Source organism: Polypterus senegalus, chromosome 7, assembly GCF_016835505.1.
Source record: "Polypterus senegalus isolate Bchr_013 chromosome 7, ASM1683550v1, whole genome shotgun sequence".
Lineage (NCBI taxonomy): Eukaryota > Metazoa > Chordata > Cladistia > Polypteriformes > Polypteridae > Polypterus > Polypterus senegalus.
The window spans coordinates 34,012,726-34,032,612 of record NC_053160.1 but is presented as its reverse complement, the minus strand read 5'-3'; the positions used below and the strand labels follow the sequence as shown (position 1 = coordinate 34,032,612).

Sequence of the window (19,887 nt, the reverse complement as noted above, 5' to 3'; positions counted from 1 at the left end):
GTAGGAGCTGAAGATGGCAGCTTAAGAGGCTTGGCAAAGCATCAGCAGAGAGGATCTTTAGCACATGATGATGTCTGTGAATCACAGACTTCAAACAGTCATTTTATGCAAAGGGATATGTGACAAAAACCTAAATATGACAGCTTTAACAGACCTGCCATTGCTGTGTCCCAAACACTATGGTGCCCTAAAATGGGGAGACCATGTAGGAATACGTGCTGTCAATTCTACACGGTGTGACTGATTTATGTGCAAATACCCTTAAAGGAAAGACTGCACTGGGTCTCCCAATCCTGCCTTTCTTTCTTTCTTTCTTTCTTTCTTTCTTTCTTTCTTTCACTCACCTCCTTCTTTTATTAAATAAACAGCTCACTGCTTCAGCTATGCTACCTACCCTACCCTGCTGCTTTCTTGGCTAAATAAACACAAGCAATGACCTATCCATTCATTTTCTATCCTTTTGTTCTAGTTAAGGATCATGGGAAGAAGGGTCTGGTAAGAATGGGGACAAACAGAAACCAACAATGAATGGGACACCAGTTCAACACATGATGCAATCATGCATTTACCAGCCTTCATTCACCAATTAACCTAAAATACATGAACTCACACATACTGTATGTGGTGAAAGCACCAATGAAGTTAGTTACATCAGGATTCAATACGTCACTGTGCTGGGCTTTGTAGTCAGTTTTTCACCCATATAAATAACCTACTTATGAAGTACTATTCTTTTATGTACAGTAGCACAGTATATATTTTATTTCTACTTACTGTTATGTTGCATTTCTTGCTTTTCCCTTTTTTTACAGTGTCTATAAAAGCATTCACACCCACCCCCAATGGAAGTGTTCACAATTTATTGTTATGCAACAGTGAATGCCAATGGATTTAATCAGGCTTTGATGTCTACAAAGTGGTCTACATTTACTGCAAATATAAAATACAAAATAAATGATCACATAAGCACACACTACCTTTAACATGACACAGATAAATCATCATCAGTGCAGCCAAATTGTTTTAGAAGCCACATTTATATGTACCATACTGTATATACTCGCAGATAAGTTCTCCCACAGATAAGTCGGGACTTGATTTTATCGTATAATTTCTGGTATTTTATAATGTTGGTCATGTAGGTTGAATGTGGACAACTCACGCTATTGGTCCAAGAGATTATGATATGCTAGCGCCCACCTGAGAGTAACCACAGAGCACACTGCCTTTTGTTTCTATGTGGGTGCGTCAATGCGCTGTATCAGCGTGTGCTCCTAACCTCTCTCTCTCGCTCTCTCTCTCTCTATTGCGCCAACGTGACCACATGTTAATACCCAAACTATTCCGAAGCAACGTTTGCACTGTTTTGTGTTTTTCTGTATCTCACACCCTCATACACCTTCATCGTAAGAGCATCCCTTATCTACGATGGAGCGTTCGATCAGAAGAAAATATGAAGCTGGTTTTAAATTAAACGTCGTTGAAGTAGCTTAAGAAATTGGTAACTGCGCTGCTGCAACAAAATGTGATGTGTCTGAGAAATTGGTTCGAGATTGGAGGAAGCAAGAAGATGTTAAAAAAAAAATTAAGTGTCACATTTTTGAATGGGAGTACAGCATAAGTCAGGGTCTGATTTTATGAACAATTTTTCAGGTTTCAAGACACGACTTATATGCGAATATATACAGTAGTTCAATGGAGACCATCTGTCTGTAGTCAGGGGTTTCAATTGCGTGTAAAACTTGAGGTCAGTGTCATAAACAAACCTGCGCCTTGGGAGAAGATTTGTTTACTAGCAAGACAAGAACCCCAAGAGTAAAGTGTAATCTACACAGGAATGGCATGAAAGCAACAATATTAATGTCCTGGAGTAGACGAGTCAGAGTCAGATCGCAACTCAGCTGAGAATTTGTGGCTGGACTTGAAAAACGCTGTTCACTCACGGTCATCATGCTGCCATCTTAAAAAAGAATGATGAGGAGATGTTGCAGTGTGCAGTTGTGCAAAGCTGGCAGAGATCTGTGTACAAAGACTCTGTGTTGTTATGGCTGCCAAAGGTGCAATTGCTAAATATGGACTTGAATGGGATGAGCTCTTATGTGGTTATTTTAAGCTTTACATTTGTAATTAATTTAATCCGGGCGGCACAGTGGCGCAGTGGTAGCGCTGCTGCCTCGCAGTTAGGAGGCCCGGGTTCGCTTCCCGGGTCCTCCCTGCGTGGAGTTTGCCTGTTCTCCCTGTGTCTGCGTGGGTTTCCTCCGGGCGCTCCGGTTTCCTCCCACAATCCAAAGACATGCAGGTTAGGTGGATTGGCGATCCTAAATTGGCCCTAGTGTGTGTTTGTGTGTGTCCTGCGGTGGGTTGGCACCCTGCCCAGGATTGGTTCCTGCCTTGTGCCCTGTGTTGGCTGGGATTGGCTCCAGCAGACCCCCGTGACCCTGTATTTGGATTCAGCGGGTTAGAAAATGGATGGATGGATTAATTTAATCCACTCTGCACAGATAATTTTACGCTTTGTCATTAAAGAGTTTTTTTCTGTTGATTAACAAAAAATGCCACATAAACCAATTATGGTTTAATTTTGTATAATAATAAAATGTGAAGACTTCCAATTGGTTGAATATTTTTTATATTGTGTGACGGTCCAGATCGGCTCCACTCTCCCATGTCTCGCCCAGGAGCCTTTTCAACCTGGAAACATCGACATTCATAAACTGAAGTGAGTCGGGCAAATGAGGACGCATACATTACACAAAGAGTTGGTGCAAAAAGTGTCAGTGCTTCTATTAAAATCAAACAAACAACAAAGTGTTTAGTAATGCAGTGCTCCATCAAATTGTTCAAATAAATAAATAATCCAGCATAAAACCAGTGATAAATATGTGGAGGTAAAAAGTCATTAAATAAAACAAGGTTACAATACAGAGACAGTTCTTTTGAAAATATGAGCCTCAATGCCTCCTTCTACAACCTGACGCCACCACTGCTTATCCTATCCAGATGTTGGAGCCAGAGGAGCTGCCCGCCGAAGGGACAGTCAACCATAAATACCTGGCTCAGGTCCCCATTGCCAGTCCTTCGACATCCATGAGGCGCCACGCTGCGAGTCCCTTGGCGTCTGTGGGATGCACTTCATGATGGGCCACTCCTAACCCCAGAGCACCCCTTCTTCAGCTCCAGGCTCGCCTCTGACCACCTGCCTCCACTCCTCTTTAGCACTGGCTCTCCCAATCTTTCTTTTATTTCTTTCTTTCTTTCTCTTTAACCTCCATTCACTCCTTTTTGATCTTTCTGTTCAACAGAGTTTTTTATCAACTCCAATGTAAACATGGCCATATACCAGGAGATTTCAGAGCACTTCATGCTTCCATCTCCTGACAGGTTTTATGGAGATGCTGGTTTCCTTCTCCAGCAGGACTTAGCACCTACCCACTGTGTCAAAAGTATTACCAAATGGCTTGCTGACCATGGTATTGCTGTGCTTGATTGGCCTGACCTGAACCCTATAGGGAATCTATGGGGTATTGTGAAGAGGAAGATGAGATACACCAGACCCAAAAATACAGACAAGCTGAAGGCCGCTATCAAAGCAACCTGAGCTTCCATAACACCTCAGCAGTGCCACAAGCTCATCGCCTCCATGCCACACCGCATTGATGCAGTAATTCGTGGTAAAGGTGCCCCAACCAAGTATTGACTGTATAGATGAATATACTTTTCAGAAGTTGAACATTTCTGTATTGTGAATCCCTTTTTTATCGATCTTGGGAAATATTCTACTAATTTGAGATTCTGGATTTCTGATTTTCTTGAGATTTTCTGCCATAATCATCAACATTAAAACAAAAAAATGCTTGAAATATTTCACTTTATGTGTAACATAATTTCATAATATTCTGATTTTCTGAGGTGCACCTGTACCGGGTCCAATTTACAGATGCCAATCGATCTAACATGCACATCTTTGAAAGAAGCATGAAAATACATGTAGAAATGGAAAGGTTACTGAATTAAACAAACCTTTATGGTCCCACAACTCCAGCATACAGTAAAACACACATGTGGTAGACTTAAGCTACCCCAGTGCACTTCTTAATATCCAGAGAAACGAAAAACAACAGAAACGTCAGAGAACCGATCGATGATCTGCACACAAAGGTTCTGGTGTCTCTCGGCAATGGCGCTACCACAATAATCAGCTAATAAAAGAGGAGTGAATCCTCACAGCCGACCATTAAAATAGACCAATCTACAAGTACCATAAGGCAGAATAGGAAATTCAGCAACACTTAAGCCCAGAAAAGGTCAAAATCTGAATAACGTTTTAATAAACAGATATTACCCAAAGACAAACAATTAATGGGAAGTAACATTTTAGTTGAATGAACAAACATAACCTCAGTCATAGTCACACAAACTCTGGGAAAATGATGATTCGTCCAGGCTTGAAATTTGACACCATTCTACATGCTTCAAGATTTTCAACATAAATCTCATGGACTATCATTAATATGCAATTGAGAACTAACGCCTACACTAAACCAAACATAATGCTGCCAAGAACTGCAGATCCATTACAGCCAAGAAATGAACCTTTTACAGTAAGCCAGAAAATGCATTCTAATTTAAAATTAGTCACAGCAACACAATGACCAGAATGTGTCAAATAATAATGAAGCCAATCAATTATATTATTGTAATATCACAGTAAGACTTGCCACACATTTGCAATTCGAATATCTCTTATGAAAGCCACTTCGTTCACTTCAGGGATTGCAGGGATTACAACTTATTTTGGCAGCAGTGACAATGTGAGAGCAACCAATCCTTGATGAATCACCAGTCCATCACTGGACATTCTCACACGCAGTCACCAATTGACCTAACGAACATCTCTGTGGAACCTGAAGAAATTCAAAGTGAGAACATCCTACCTGCGCGCAGACTGAAAGTGGACAGGGATCTGAATTTGGTGCCTTGTAGTTGTAAGGCATCAGTGCCACCTGCTGCGCCATCACATCGTAATTTTTACCTTAACAGAAAAATGTGTTCACACAGAAAGGAAACCTTTGGTTTCTATAATGTTGTTGCCTTCTCCACATTACAATAATTGAGGTCAATATTTAATGGCACAACACTACCATTAAAGTGCTACCACATGCATCCAGCAACCAGGGTTTGAAATCCATGTTTAATCGCTGTCTAAGAAGTTTCTACCATCTACCCATTCCTGCTTTGGTGTTTCTAAGGGTACTCCCATCTTCCCTTCCCACGTCCTAAAGATGTGAAGGTTTGGTTCATTTCTAAATTGTGTACTGGCCAGATATGAGCATACTCTGAGGTGGACCAGTGTTCTGTCTAGGGTTGGTTCCTGCTTAGCGGCCAGTGCTGCCTGATTAACTCCTGCCCGTCCTCAACCCAGACTTGTATTGAGCACATTTCAGAATCATATGACACATCAGAGAGAAATCCTTTGTTACTCTCATCCTTCACATATAAACTATTCCTCATTTTAGTTTCTAATACTATATATCATGCATTGCATTAAAAATCCATGAACTTAGAAAACTTATTTGCACATTAATTCTGAGACCCCAACACAAGCTTCCTATTGCAGGTGGGCTGCTGTCTTACATTCAGTCCTCCTCTGCACTGCTCCTTTTGTCACTTTTTGAACTGAAAACAGACCTCCATGGTTCACATCCCAACATCCTCATTGCATGGAGTTTACATGTTCTCCCTGTGTCTGCCTGGGTTTTACTCCCACAGTCCAAAGACATGCAGGTTAGGTGGATTGGCGACACTAAATGGGCCCATTGTGTGTTTGGCGTGTGTGTGTATGCCCCATGATGGACTGGCACACTGTCCAGGGCTTGTTCCTGCCTTGTGCTCTGTGCTAGCTGGGATTGGCTCCAGCACCCCCACAACCCTGTTCAGGAATAAGCAGGTTTGAAAATGACCGACTGACTCTTGACCAATGAATGAGAGGCAGATGTGGGTCTTCAATTCAAAATGTCAGTCCTATGAGGTTTTAATTTAATGTTTATGATTATTCCCAAAGTAGCAGTTTAACAAATAAAGACATGTGTTTGCATTTTTGTGCATATGATTGGATAGCTGATCTGGATTATGCGACACAAGGTTCTTTTTCCTATATATGTTTTCACATCATTCGCCATTGCACAGCATTGGTTACTATTGGCTTCAATTATGGCATAAACTGTTTTTCTCTTCATTCTGTCTGAAAACATAAGATTAAAATATTTTCTCGGTCACCTCTATGAAGTACATGGGGTAATTAACATTAAAAAATATATCATTTTTGGATGGAGGATTCCTTTAAATGCAAACAATTCATTCCAAGTCATATGTTATACTTACTTATACTGTACTATACTTTAGGGGCCACATGGTGGCACAGTGGTGAGCACGGCTTTTGGGTTTAAAGCCCATGTTGCTATCCTTGGGGAGTCATGTTTATGGTTATGTGTACATAATACAATGAAGTTAGAACTTGCATGTCTCCTCGGAGTCGTTCACGAGAATATAATACAAAAAATCATTAAATAAAAGGGTGAGACAGTGCATTGTGCCTGGGATATTCTCTGGGTACTTCATTTTTTCTTCAGCATCCCAAAGACATGCATGTTAGATTAATGTATAATTTAATTGTAGCCTTATTTTTATGTTGTGTGTTGCCACACACATGTGAGTAGGAGGCAGATAAAGGACCTCCGTAGATGTAATACACTGCCTTTCTCAGTTACTTGCAGTCCATTCCCGGGAAATCCCGCCAGGTTCCGGCACCCTCGATGACGTCACTTCCAGTCCCGAAGACACCACTTCTGGGCCTGGACCCAGAGATGACGTCACTTCCTGACCTGGGTCCAAAGATGATGTCACTTCCGGTGCCGAGGACATCACTTCTGGTTCCGGACCTAAAGATGACATCACTTCCTGAACGGGCCTTTAAATCCACCATCTTTACTATATGAGATCAGTTCTGTTTTGGACTTGTCAATAACTCTTTAAAAATGTCTACGTTTGCAGCCAGGATACATTATACGGGTTGCTGCCCCAAACCTTCGTGATGTCTAGTGTGTTTATTTGTGACAATGTGCATGACTGATAATTTATCTAGGGCTGACCCTTATCTTCTATCAAATGCTTCTGGGATGACTCCATTTGGCACAGAATTTCAATAGATGGATTTGACAGTATTGTAATGTGCACTAGTAAAGTTAAATATGGCAGTACTGATCAAAACAAATTAATGTATTCATTCACTTTCTGAACTCTCTTATTCATAAACAGGGTGGTAGCATTAGGGTGGACAGGTTGTCATGGGGCACATTCACTTACATAGTCACCAGTCATACTCACCTGTGTGTCTTTAGCTGTGGAAAACCAGAACATCTGGAGAAATTCCATGCAGATATGGACATAATGGTGCAAACTCTACGCAGATAGTCCAAAATAATACATTTTATATGAAGTGGTTCACCGTGTAGTAAAGGCATATGACAATCAACTTGTAACCTATGGGAGCCACTAGGGGGCATACCACCATTCTAACCCCGGACATAGACAAGCAGGACACAGGTTCAATTCAACACCCGTGTTTATTTACAGTCTAAGTGCACCAATAACCAACACCACAATACACAGTCCATTCCCTTCCTTGCCGCCAGTCCATCCGCCTCCACTACCTCAGACTTTCTATCACCTTCCTCCCGACACTGGCCACCAAATGGTGGGACTGGCCCCATTTTATAGAGCACCTGGAAAGACTCCAGGTGCCTAACAAGTGTGGCTTAAAAAGGCCCTGGAAAGGTACATGCACCTCCTGGTGGTGGACACGGGCCCCAACAGGGTTGACCTCTCATGCTAATAACCCATGGCCCAACTGGAAACCAAGGGGGCTGCCCTCTATCGGTCCGGGGGAGAAACTGTCCCGATAATCCTCTTTCCCCTGATCCTTCCACACTTTGGGTGTACTGGCCAGGTAAGGATTCTGGCCATCCACCACACCGAGTTAGTTATAAATGCAACACTTACATAGAGTCCTCGCAGATATTACAATAAATCATTGGAGGTGATATTACTAACCTGTAAGACATATATATATATGTTCAGCAGCCAGAAAAATCATCAATGGACCCAGTTGTCTGAGTCATGAACTGTTCATATTATTACCTTCAGGCAGATAATAACATAGCATCAGGTCCTAAACCAGCAGGTTCATAAAGTACTTCTTCCATTCATCATTCCCTCGAAAAGACCACATGGTATTAACTAGAATCTGCAAGTCTCATTGATATTGCAACCTGGATGAAGGAACCCCATCTCCAGCTCAAACTGACAAAAACAGATCTTCTCAGCTCATTCTTTTGTTCAGTACCCCATCTCTGCTCAGCTTGGTGTATTATCACCAACTCCCGCCTTGTGGGTACACAACCTTGGGGAGGTGGTCAATGACCAGCTGTCTTTCAGAGACCACGTTGCTATGGATCTCTCAGTCTTGAAGATTCACTACATACAATACTGGTGCAATTTTCTACACATTAGTGTGTTGGTTTGGTAACATCACTTCAAGAGAGGCCCAACAAATCAACAAGATAATTAGAAGGACAGGCTAAGTTATGGGACGCACTCTCAATTACCTGGGAGTAGTAGTGAAAGAGAAAATGAAAACAAAAATGAGTGCAATTATGAACAATGCTACACATCCCCTCTCTGACACACTCACAGTGAGGACTTTCAGCCAACAAAGTGTGTGAAGAAACGCTACTGGAGCTCCTTTACTGTATACATAACCCCAGTTCTTAAATCTTTACACTGGCTCCCAGTTAAGTTCAGGGCAGATTTCAAAATCCTCCTTTTAACATATAAAGCATTAAATGGCCGAGGTCCGGCTTACTTGTCTGAGCTTATCATGACTTACAAACCTGAGCGCACATTAAGATCTCAAGATGCCGGCCTGCTTAGGATTCCAAGGATTAATAAAATAACAGTGGGAGGTCGAGCTTTTAGTTACAGGGCCCCTAAACTGTGGAATGGTCTTCCTGCTTCCATAAGAGATGCCCCTTCAATCTCAGCCTTTAAATCTCGGCTGAAGACTCACTACTTCAGTTTAGCATATCCTGACTAGAGCTGCTGATTAACTGTACAGACTGCATCTTTGTTGTTAGTCATTAGCACTAAAACATAAGTAACATGATAATTATATTTGAATACTAACCCTCACCTATTCTGTTTCTTTTCTCAGTACCCAAATGTGGCAATTGGTGCCACGGCCCACCTGCCAAGTTGTTTGCCTGCCTATGGTAAAGTCATCCCTGATGGAGGATCACAGGAATCATGGGAAGAGGGTTCTTTCATCGAGCAGCGTTTCAGCCGTGGCATGGCCAAATGGGGAGGCAGCTTGATGGATGAGGTCTCCAGGACTCTAAAAATATCCAAACCTAATTATGTCATATCATCTACTGTTAAACCGTACTTCTAAAATTTTTATTTATTATGCTGTCTTAAGGAATTGTTCTGTTCTGTATATTGTATTGTGTTGACCCCCTACTTTTGACACCCACTGCACGCCCAACCTACCTGGAAAGGGGTCTCTCTTTGAACTGCCTTTCCCGAGGTTTCTTCCATTTTCCTACAAGGTTTTATTGGGAGTTTTCCTTGTCTTCTCAGAGAGTCAAGGCTGGGGGGCTGTCAAAAGGCAGGGCCTGTTAAAGCCCATTGCGGCACTCCCTGTGTGATTTTGGGCTATACAAAAATAAACTGTATTGTATTGTATTGTATTGTATTGTATTGTATACCAACAGCAATACGTCTGCATAATACCTCAGTGTGACTGGGATCACCGAGTCGTGCGTTTTTCTTTCTTTTGAATTTTCTTGCTTTAAAGTCATTTTAGTGTGTGTTCAGGCCAAAGTGTGTATGTATATTTATTTACTTACTTACTTATCAACCTATGTATGTATTTTTCTATTTGAAAAGAAAGAGAGAGAGAGGTTAGGAGCACGAGCTGATACAGCGCATTGCCACACCCACCACACGACAAACCAACTCAAGCTCCTGTAAACAGACAAATTTTTCCCTGGGGACAAATAAAGTTCTATCTATCTATCTATCTATCTATCTGTAAGATCAGACCATATCTAACAGAGTATGTAGGTCTTGTGATCTCTGGACTACTACAACTGTCTGCTGGCAGGAGTACCGGCAGGTGTCACAAAAGCCACTGCTGATGACTCAAATTTCAGAGGCACGTCTGTTATTCAACCAGCCAAGGCGGGCACATGTCACTCCTCTCTTCACATCACTACACTGGCATTGAGTTCAAATCCATGGTGCTTGCCTACATGGTAGTCAGAGGGTCAGCACCTCTACATATGGAGTAACTTGTGAGGTTTTGTGCTCCTTCTCGACCACTCATGTCTGCCGATGAAAGGTGCCTGGTGATGCCACCTCTAAGTGGTGTCAAATCTCAGGCCAGACTCTTTTCATGTATAGCTCCTATCTAATGAAACGAGCTTCCCATCTCCATTTGGAATTCTGACTTCCTCAATGTGTGCAAGAACCACTTGAAGGCTCTCTTGTTCTGTGAATTTAGCTGTTAGGTTTTTATAACCTAGGCATTGTAATGAACTTCTATTTTGTTCTGAGCTCTTCACTTGTGATGGTCAATTTTGTAACACAGTCCCCCCGACTGATGTTTACTCGATTACACTGACCTTTTGTAAGTCACTTTGGTTAATAGCATCTGCTAAGCAAATAAATATAAATGTAAAAGATACTGAACTCTGCATAGTGTCTTGTACTAAACCCTACTAACATCCATCCCCACATTGCTTCTGCTGTTCCTTCATTTCTACATTCCTTTTTTTTACCACAACTTTGTTACTACTTTTGTTTTTATTTTTACTTGTTGCTGTTTTTAGTATTTATTTCAATTTGCTACTGTCAGCTTATGCCATGTTGTTATCTAACCCATTTAATTCAGACCAGGGTTGCTGGGTCTGAGGCCTATTCCAACTAGGATAGGGTGTAAGGTAAGAACAAACCCTGGACAGGATGCCAGTCCATTGCAGGGCAAACACACGCTAGGGCCAATTCAGTGTTGCCAGTTCACCTAACCTGCATGTCTTTGAACATGGGGCGGAAACCCACGCAGACACAGGGAAAATATGCAAACTCCACACAGGAATGACTTGGGACACTAACTCTGATCTCCTTACTGTGAGGCAGCAGCGCTACAACTGCCCTACTATTGGCTCATTTGTCACTAATTTCTTTAATTTATATTATTACAGTTCTACATTTATTTTATTATAGTTTTTCACAAGTATATACTGCACCGCAGTCCTGGGGGACATTATTCTGTGCCACAGTATGCTGCAATACCATGTATGGCAGGTATGACAATATAGACACGACTTGAACTGTCTTGTGTTATTAGTGTGCATTGTACAGTGTAGTGTACAATTTGTTGAAAGGACTAATTGCTTATGTCGGTAATAAGTTTGTTTTGTATAGTGTGTGACTGCTTAATTGTTATTTAAATGTATTTATGTGTATACTCTAGTATGTACATTTTCTCTCAAATTAAAATTGCTCTATTGCTTTGGAACTTGCACAAAAGTTGTTCACACACCTATATATTCGTGCTAAATGATCTGACAATAAAATGACTTTATTACAGTACCTTGATTACCTTGTATGTCTACTCGCCCCACACATTAAAGTTACCCAGATGTGCTTCTTTTAAATTCAAACTGCCCCGATCTTGCCGGAAGTTAAAAGTCTGGCTTTAAATTATTTATAACTAAACGTTCTTTAACCTGCGCCTCCTTACGTCGGGAGTGCCCTGCACCGTCCTTGAAAGCGAACCGATGTTTATACACAATTCCAACCTGAACCTAATGGAATGAAGGGTGAGTACACACCCCGAAGCCACAGGTGGATGCAGCTCATCCCGGCCGAGATGAGCCGAAACTGGCACAAGCCAGGCTTACCCACTGAGCCGATTATGAGGAGAGTCCACGCGTTGGGACAGCAGAGACGGGCATCCGCTACCGAATACCGCTGACCAAAGAGTCGGTCTGCTCTCGCGCAGGAGGTGGAGTCTCGGAGGTGGGGAGGGAAAAGACAGAGAAAGTAAGAAGGGGAAAAAAGCAGACACAACAGAAATTGAGAGGAGGAAGAAGCGGACGGTGGGAAACATAATTACAACCACGCATTCGCCAACATATCGCGGGATTTACAAAGGAGGACGGAGGACACGGACTGAAAATGATCACGGCTTATTTCGCAGAGAATTTTTGGGTACGTGCAGGCGTTGTTATTCTTGCTTTTTTATTGCACATAAACTGTTTGCAGACGCTTATGGCACGGCTGTCACTGATGGTCGCCGTGTACTTTAAAAGGAAGCTGGATTTTGTAACATAATTTGCAGACGAGTTCAAAGTTGGTCCCTACACTACCGACATACCTCGGTGTTCCCGACCGCGGCCCTATAGCTTTTTCCGGCAACCGGAGATTACGCGACTTCGTGGATCACGGCCTCAGCCGAGTCGTCTACCTTGATTGCTGACAAGACCCGCCCAATCTAGGCGCACCGTAAGCGAAGGGCTGTTCGCTGGCACTCTTGATTGGACGCCTTCCATGTCAGTTCAAATTGTCATGTGAGTCAGGGTCAAGTTAGATGAGGCTTGCGAATAATGTCCGGTGAAAGAGGCTTAACCTTAAGTGCTTTATCACATTATTAACACGAGTACTTTAAGAAGGAGACTTCGGGGCGTCTGGTTCATCTGACAGAAACCAAAAGAAAAAAAAAAAATCGGCATCAGGTGGGGTCGGGGTGAAACGTAGTGGGAGTTCAGTAAACTCACGGTACCTGTGCGTCCTGTCGTGCGAGCTTTCAGGGAAATGTTAACCACACCACCGCCCAAAATAATAATAAAAAAAAAAAAAATCTGCCTGCTTATGCCTTGTTCACTTCGGAGATTATTAGAGAAATGTCCGAGTCTGGAATATATCATTTGAAATCAAACCGTTTAAACTAGAGACACACTATGGCAGCTTTAGTAGCCCTTAGACATCCATTAAAAGAAGTCCATGTTCCTGCCTGACGAGGAGTTTTTAATTGGCCAAATAGAATTAGATCTGCGGTAACCAGTTTGGAAAAAATACAAATCTAAAAAGAGTGCAGTGTGTAGCGTTGTCAAGATTGCAGTCTTACTTTTTTACATGGAAATATTTACAATTATTGATTAAAAAAAGCCGTAAAACATATCGGGCAGAGAGTTTAGGAAAGGCCGGTTTTAGAACTGCACATGAAGGGACGAACAGTGGTTCAAGCACAACATGCAAAGTCCTGTAACTTAAATTCTATACCAAAGTTAAAGTGCAAAAGCAAAATAAGTCAGTACATTAAAATTTGATTGTCTTATTGCTAGAAGTATCAAAACTAAAACAAGTGAGATGGAGTTTCATGTAGCTGAGCATAATTGTGATATTGCATCAATAACTGTAACCTGGCTAAATAATAAGGTTGCATTGTGTATAACATAGGTGGTTACACTTTTTTTTTTTTTTAAAGAAGGATAGACATTAAAGATAAAGAGGGTGGTTGCCGTTTACATAAAACTTATTTTAAATGCATGTCTTCTTCAGTTGGATGATGAGCCACATCTTTGTGAGGATGTGTATATGTGGCTTCAAAGTATTATTTTAGGAGTGTGTTATAGACTCCCACAATGCAAACAGTAATGTATGGTTTTTAATAATATTAAAAACACAAGTTTAGAGGGGGATTTTATAGTCATGGGGGTCTTGAATACCTGGAAATTAACTGGACTAGCCCTGTAAATATAAGGATACAAGAGCAGGAAGTTTTAGATGTAATTAGTGCCTGTTTTTTAACACAGTATCTTAAAGCACCAATGTGAAGAGAAGCCTATCTAGATTTATTATTTTGTAATAACAATTTTAGCTTTCTTCGTGCAGAGGTGTTTAAACCACTATGGTCAAGTGACCATAATACAGTATAATAATATAATACAATTCTTCACAGCACAGATGCAAAGTCTAAACTGTTAAGCTTAACGTGTATCACAGGTATATTAATGGAAGGAATTATTAAGGAAAAGATTGAGCAGCACATAGCAAGTATGGGACTTTTAATGAACAGTCGGCATAGGTTTTATGAGGAATGTTGCATTTTACTAATATGCTAAAATTCTACGAGGAAGCAACAAAAGGATACAGTCAGAGTGTTGCATATGATGGATTTATCTTGATTTCCAGAAAGTATGTAAAAAGGTTCCGCATGAGAGGATGGGCAAGAAACTAAATTAGGGTGTAGTTAACTGCAGAAAACACAGGAGACGGAGGGTTACAGTGTGTAGGATCTTATTAGAATTGGGTGTTGTCAAGAGTGGTGTTCCTCGGAAGTCTGTGTTGGGTCCTCTTCTAGATAAAATGATCCTGATTGGAATAAAAACAACATGATGGTTAAGTTTGCAGAAGATACCAAGCTAGGTGGAATGACAGATAATCTAGAATCCATGAAATCATTACAGAGGGACTTGGACAGCCTAACAGTTTGGGATGTTTTGTGGTAGATTAAGTTTATTGTAAGTAAATGTAAAAAATTACACGCATACAAGGTAGAAATGTTAGATCTGAGTACACAGTGGGAGGTCTGAAAACTTAAAGTGCTACTTGTGAGAAAGATTTAGGAGTTGTAGGGGACTTTTCACTATCATCTTCCAGGCATTGCTTTGAAGCCATTACGAAGGCTAACATAATGTTAGGTTGTAGTAATATGCCACAATGTATGGAGTACAAGTCAAAGGAGGTTATGCTTAAGCTTTTTAATGCATTATTGAGGTCTCACCTGGAGTCCTGTGCACAGTTTTGGTCTCTGGGCTACAAAAAAGACACAGCAGCGCTAGAAAAAAGCCCAGAGAAGGGTCATTAGGCTGTGATTACAGGACTGCTGCGTATGAATTGCGAGGAATGATTAAAGGAGTTAAACTTTTCACTTTAAGCAAAAGGAGATTAAAAAGTGACAATTAAAGTGTTTACACTTATGAAAATTAGTACAGTTGATCTAGACTCTTACTTTAAAATTAGTTCACAAGATTGTGGGGACACAGTTGGTAAATTGTTATTGGTAAATTTTGCATAAACATTACGAAGTTTTCCTTTACCCAGAGAGCCGTAGATAGACACAAAATAGCCAAGTAGGGTGGTTGACAGTAGGGTTTTAGGAATATTCAAACCTCCACTTGATCTTATTTTGGAGGAATTAGGTGGATACAATTGGTGAGCTTGTTTGGCTGATGGGCCTGTTCTTGTCAAATATTTTCCAGTGTTTCTTTGTATGAAATATGGTTGCATAGTTGCCAAAACAGATGGACAGGCTAAAGATGGACTCTGAAGTTAGAATTTGGTGCAGGATGGATTATTTCCTTGCTTTTAGTTAACTAAGTAACATAATTCAGCACCATGCAGCCTTCACCATCATAGTAGATGTATGGAATGATTTACTTCAGTCATTGTCCTTATCACCAAATGTGACCCTCAGGACACTACTTGCCTGCGCTCCAGTTGTAGAAAGCACATGCCAATCGACTTGAGCTCTGTACATTTAAATTGCCAAGGCTAAATAAGTGTTTTGGTTCCAATGGTCAGTGGGATCTGATAAGGCAAAAGAGAAAGAAAGAGGGGTAAAGACATCAAAGTACATATAGTGCTTAAGGCTCCAAAAGGACTAGAAACAGCCCTTGTGCTGCGATTTGGTCCTGTTTGATCCTTATGGTAAAACAGCAAAAGTGAACCAAAACAAGCAGCAGATTTAAAAATGAAAATTAAGTTTAGGGCTAACTTGCTTCAACGTAGTTCCAAACTGTAGCTCAAAAGAAAATGCATATGGTGATGATTTTTTTTATGTTGTTTCCTATCCTTTACTTTATGTTGGTCTTTATTTTTGTGCTTGGAATTCACTGATTCTTTTTGAAGTACATTTTGGAAAACCTTCCCATGTTTCCCTCCCTCCTATAGTACTGATGACGTTTCATACACATGGTAGTGACACGAGAAAAGTAATACAACTTGCCCCGCTACATGGCAATAATAGCAAAATAGCGTGACTTACAGTGAAGCAACATGTGCTGTTTTTCCCTTATAAGAAACAACAACAACATTTATTTCTATAGCATATTTTCATACAAATGATGTAGCTCAAAGTGCTTTACAGGATGAAGAAAGAGAAAAAAGACAAAATATATTAATTAATATTGCCCAATTTCTGCGGTGGGTTGGCACCCTGCCCAGGATTGGTTCCTGCCTTGTGCCCTGTGTTGGCTGGGATTGGCTCCGGCAGACCCCGTGACCCTATTCGGATTCAGCGGGTTAGACAATGGATGGATGGATGGATGAATATTGCCCAATTTTATTTTTTTAACATAGACTAAAAGTAAGGTCCGATGGCCAGGGAGGACAGGAAAAATAAAATCTACAGACGGCAGGAGAAAAAAAAAAAAACAAAATCTGCAGGGGGTCCGAGGCCACGAGACCACCCAGTCCCCTCTAGGCATTCTACCTAACATTAATTACCTCAATCAGTCCTCATGGCATTCAGGGTTCACATGGAAGAACTTGATGATGATGGTCATGTGGACTTCAGGCCTTTAATCCATCAATGTGGGGACATCATGATGCTTTGATTAGGTGGCGGTGGTGGTGTAGAAAACCGGAAAAAGAACAGAGAAAGTAGGGTTTAGTACGGATTTCGGAGCCACCATGAATGATAATGATAATTAAGTGCATATACAGGATATCAGGATTAAGCTAAAATGAAGTTATGAGAAAGACATGTTAAAATAATGTGTTTGTAGCAGTTTTTTAAAGTACGCCACTGTATTAACCTGGTGAATTTCTTGGTAAGCTATTTCAGATTTTAGGTGCATAACAGCAGAAGGCCGCCTCACCACTTCTTTTCTTTTATTATGGTGGGATGAGAATCAGTAATTTTCTCCTTAATACAACTTATCTTAAAAACCAAAGGTAGTATATATAATGTTGCCCTAATAAAATTAGTAAATTTAAAAACAAAATAAAAAAAGTTAATGAAGAAAAAGTCTTGTTCATTGTCAATATAGATTTAGAGGTTGACTGTATTTTAATTTTTATTTTAAAAGAGGTGGATGAGTAATAAGAAATACAGACCTCTTTCACATTTCCAGGTTCATAAACTAAGAAGCGTTTGCTTGCTGGGATCTGGTATATCTGATTATATCACAACAGTGTCTGAAACCAAGTTGAGTTTCTGTAGTGTGCCTTTTTTTTTATTTCAAAACAAAAACAACCATATCTCAACGTTTTGTGTTAATTAAGGTAGCTCTTCTGCATGTAGTCTGTATTTTACAGAGAATGACTACCTTCTGTCTGTACATCGTAAGCACCTCAAAATTGGCGCTGTCCCATCCCGCTTTAAGTGGGACAGCTTAGGAGATGCGAAACAAGGATGGCATTCTGTTTATGACTGAGCAGAGAGCCATCTAGGAGATTACATCACCGTATTGTTTCTGATGTGCCACTCGAAATGCAAGAGACAGACACGAAAAAAGAATGTGACACTTGATGTATTATTGACAGACCATGATTATGCGCACCCTTCTTCATCAGTTAGCTTACATGTTTTAATATTAATCTTTTTTAATGTAATCTTTATTAAAACACCATTGTACCACTTATGCAATAAACACAAACATTGGAACTTATTGAAGTTGCTTTGGTGTGGGAAATAACCAGTACTGAAACATTCAGTACAGAGATCTGCAACCGCAGTAAATAAATATCTATGATCTATGACACCTGCATCTTACCGCAACCTCCACATTCAACATGCTTTATACTAATCATGTACAAAATACACAAGAAAATGAAAATTGCTCTATTCATAAATTATCATGGCATATGATGCTAGCTCTCAAAACAGCATTAACAAGAAAGCACTTACCTTTACAGTTGAAAAGATAATTTTCATGAAAATGTTCGCATTCCATTTCAAGTTTGTTTTAGATGAAATGTTGTGCCTCACTAATAGTGCAACATATGCCATGGTCAGTTTGGGGTGATTTTTTGAAGGAACAGCTGAACCATAGTCCAGATTGCTCCATTGTATTTGCAGACCACCATTCAACAGGAAGTTGATTATACCAGTAAGAAACTAACAGGAATTCACCATAGATACCCTGTGAAAGTGGTCTATAATCAGGTTTTTCATTCTTCTTTGAAAGCAAAACTTTAGCGTAACACTTTATCAGTAACTGACTGGAGTAGTGCTGAACTGTGCAAGACTCTGTGTTTTTAATATGCCATACATGCAGCATCAGATTTGTGCACTTGGTTCCATTTGCTTTTTACTTTGTTATTCAGTAAAATAACATGTTTCCTTTTTATCATTAACATTACATTCTTACATTTTTTGTGATAACTGAAAGTGCTTTTGATTGTCTGGTTGTTCTCTCTTTAGTGAAGAAAATGTAACAATGGAAGATAATATTTTTATTGTGTAATGCCAAATGCAAGAAATGTTCTTAGATGTGTTTTACTGTCGGGAGTCCCCGTCAGCAAATGTGAAAAAATAACATTATAGTGAGACATCTACATTATATAGTGGGAAACCTCATATCAGAGAATTACATAACAAGATCAATATTAATTTTGCTGAAAGGTCAGATCATTATATAAAAATGGAGATAAGTTTTCCACTATATATTGAGTGACCTCCCTCAAATTCCCTGACCAGGTTAACAACAAGGTGTTGGTTCATTTATTAACTTGAGGGTTAGTAATAAGAGGTCTGAGAAATATGTACTGTATTGCTACAGTCACTTACTTCAAAGCTGCGGTGGCCTGGCACCCTGCCCGGGATTTGTTCCTGCCTTGCACCCTTTGTTGGCTGGGATTGGCTCCAGCAGACCCCTGTGACCCTGTGTTAGGATATAGCAGGTTGGATAATGACTGACTGACTTACTTCAAAGTTTATGGGCTGGAGACAGTACAAGCAAACAAAGCGATTCACAGAAGGCGATAATGATTAAATAGGAAAGGCCCATTCATGCCCAAGTCATGACATGATCTCCACCATTTTTATAAGTGAAGTGGCATTACTTGGACTGTATGCACGCTTTCAGCTTCCCCTTAATTTGTCAGGCATCTTTCTTTGTATCGGCTGTCCATAACCCTTTGTTCCATAACTCTACTGCCTCAACTAACTCAGTTTAGTAATTCTTATCTTGAAGTTTTCTGTGAAAAGATTGTGATACCATGTTCACTCCTGCTCTGAGGAAGGTGTTGGTGAGTGGCACCTGTTTTAGAGTTTTTAATCACTGGTTTGAATATTCTTCCATTTTTAGAAGCTCCAGTTGTTTTCATTAGCTAATCTGCTCACCAAAGACTTCTAGATAGATAGATAGATACTTTATTAATCCCAAGGGGAAATTCGCATAACCCAGCAGCAGCATACTGATAAAGAAAACAAAATTAAATTAAAGAGTAATAAAAATACGTGTAAAAACAGACAATAACTTTGAATAATGTTAGCATTTACCCCCCCGGGTGGAATTGAAGAGTAGTAGTGTGGCAGAGGAACGATCTCCTCAGTCTGTCAGTGGAGTAGGACAGTGACAGCAGTCTGTCGCTGAAGCTCCTCCTCTGTCTGGAGATGATCCTGTTCAGTGGATGCGGTGGATTCTCCATGATTTTGACAGGAGCCTGCTCAGTGCCTGTTGCTCTGCCACAGATGTCAAACTGTCCCGCTTCATTCCTACAATAGAGCCTGCCTTTCTCACCAGTTTGTCCAGGTGT

General features: G+C 40.5%; 1 protein-coding gene across 5 annotated transcripts in view; it reads left to right on the top strand.

Moving 5' to 3' along the window:
* The first annotated feature begins 11,918 nt into the window (after positions 1-11,918).
* The window catches only part of fcho2 (FCH and mu domain containing endocytic adaptor 2), a 167,256-nt gene continuing 159,287 nt past the window's right edge, over positions 11,919-19,887 (top strand). For 3 of the 5 annotated variants that reach the window (XM_039758462.1, XM_039758461.1, XM_039758458.1), the window contains exon 1: positions 11,920-12,330. In XM_039758462.1, coding sequence (XP_039614396.1) covers positions 12,298-12,330 — 33 coding nt within the window. In that variant the 5' untranslated portion in view covers positions 11,920-12,297. Of the gene's footprint in view, positions 12,331-19,887 lie in introns of all 5 variants that reach the window. The other 2 variants (XM_039758460.1, XM_039758463.1) reach the window with 2 other exon arrangements.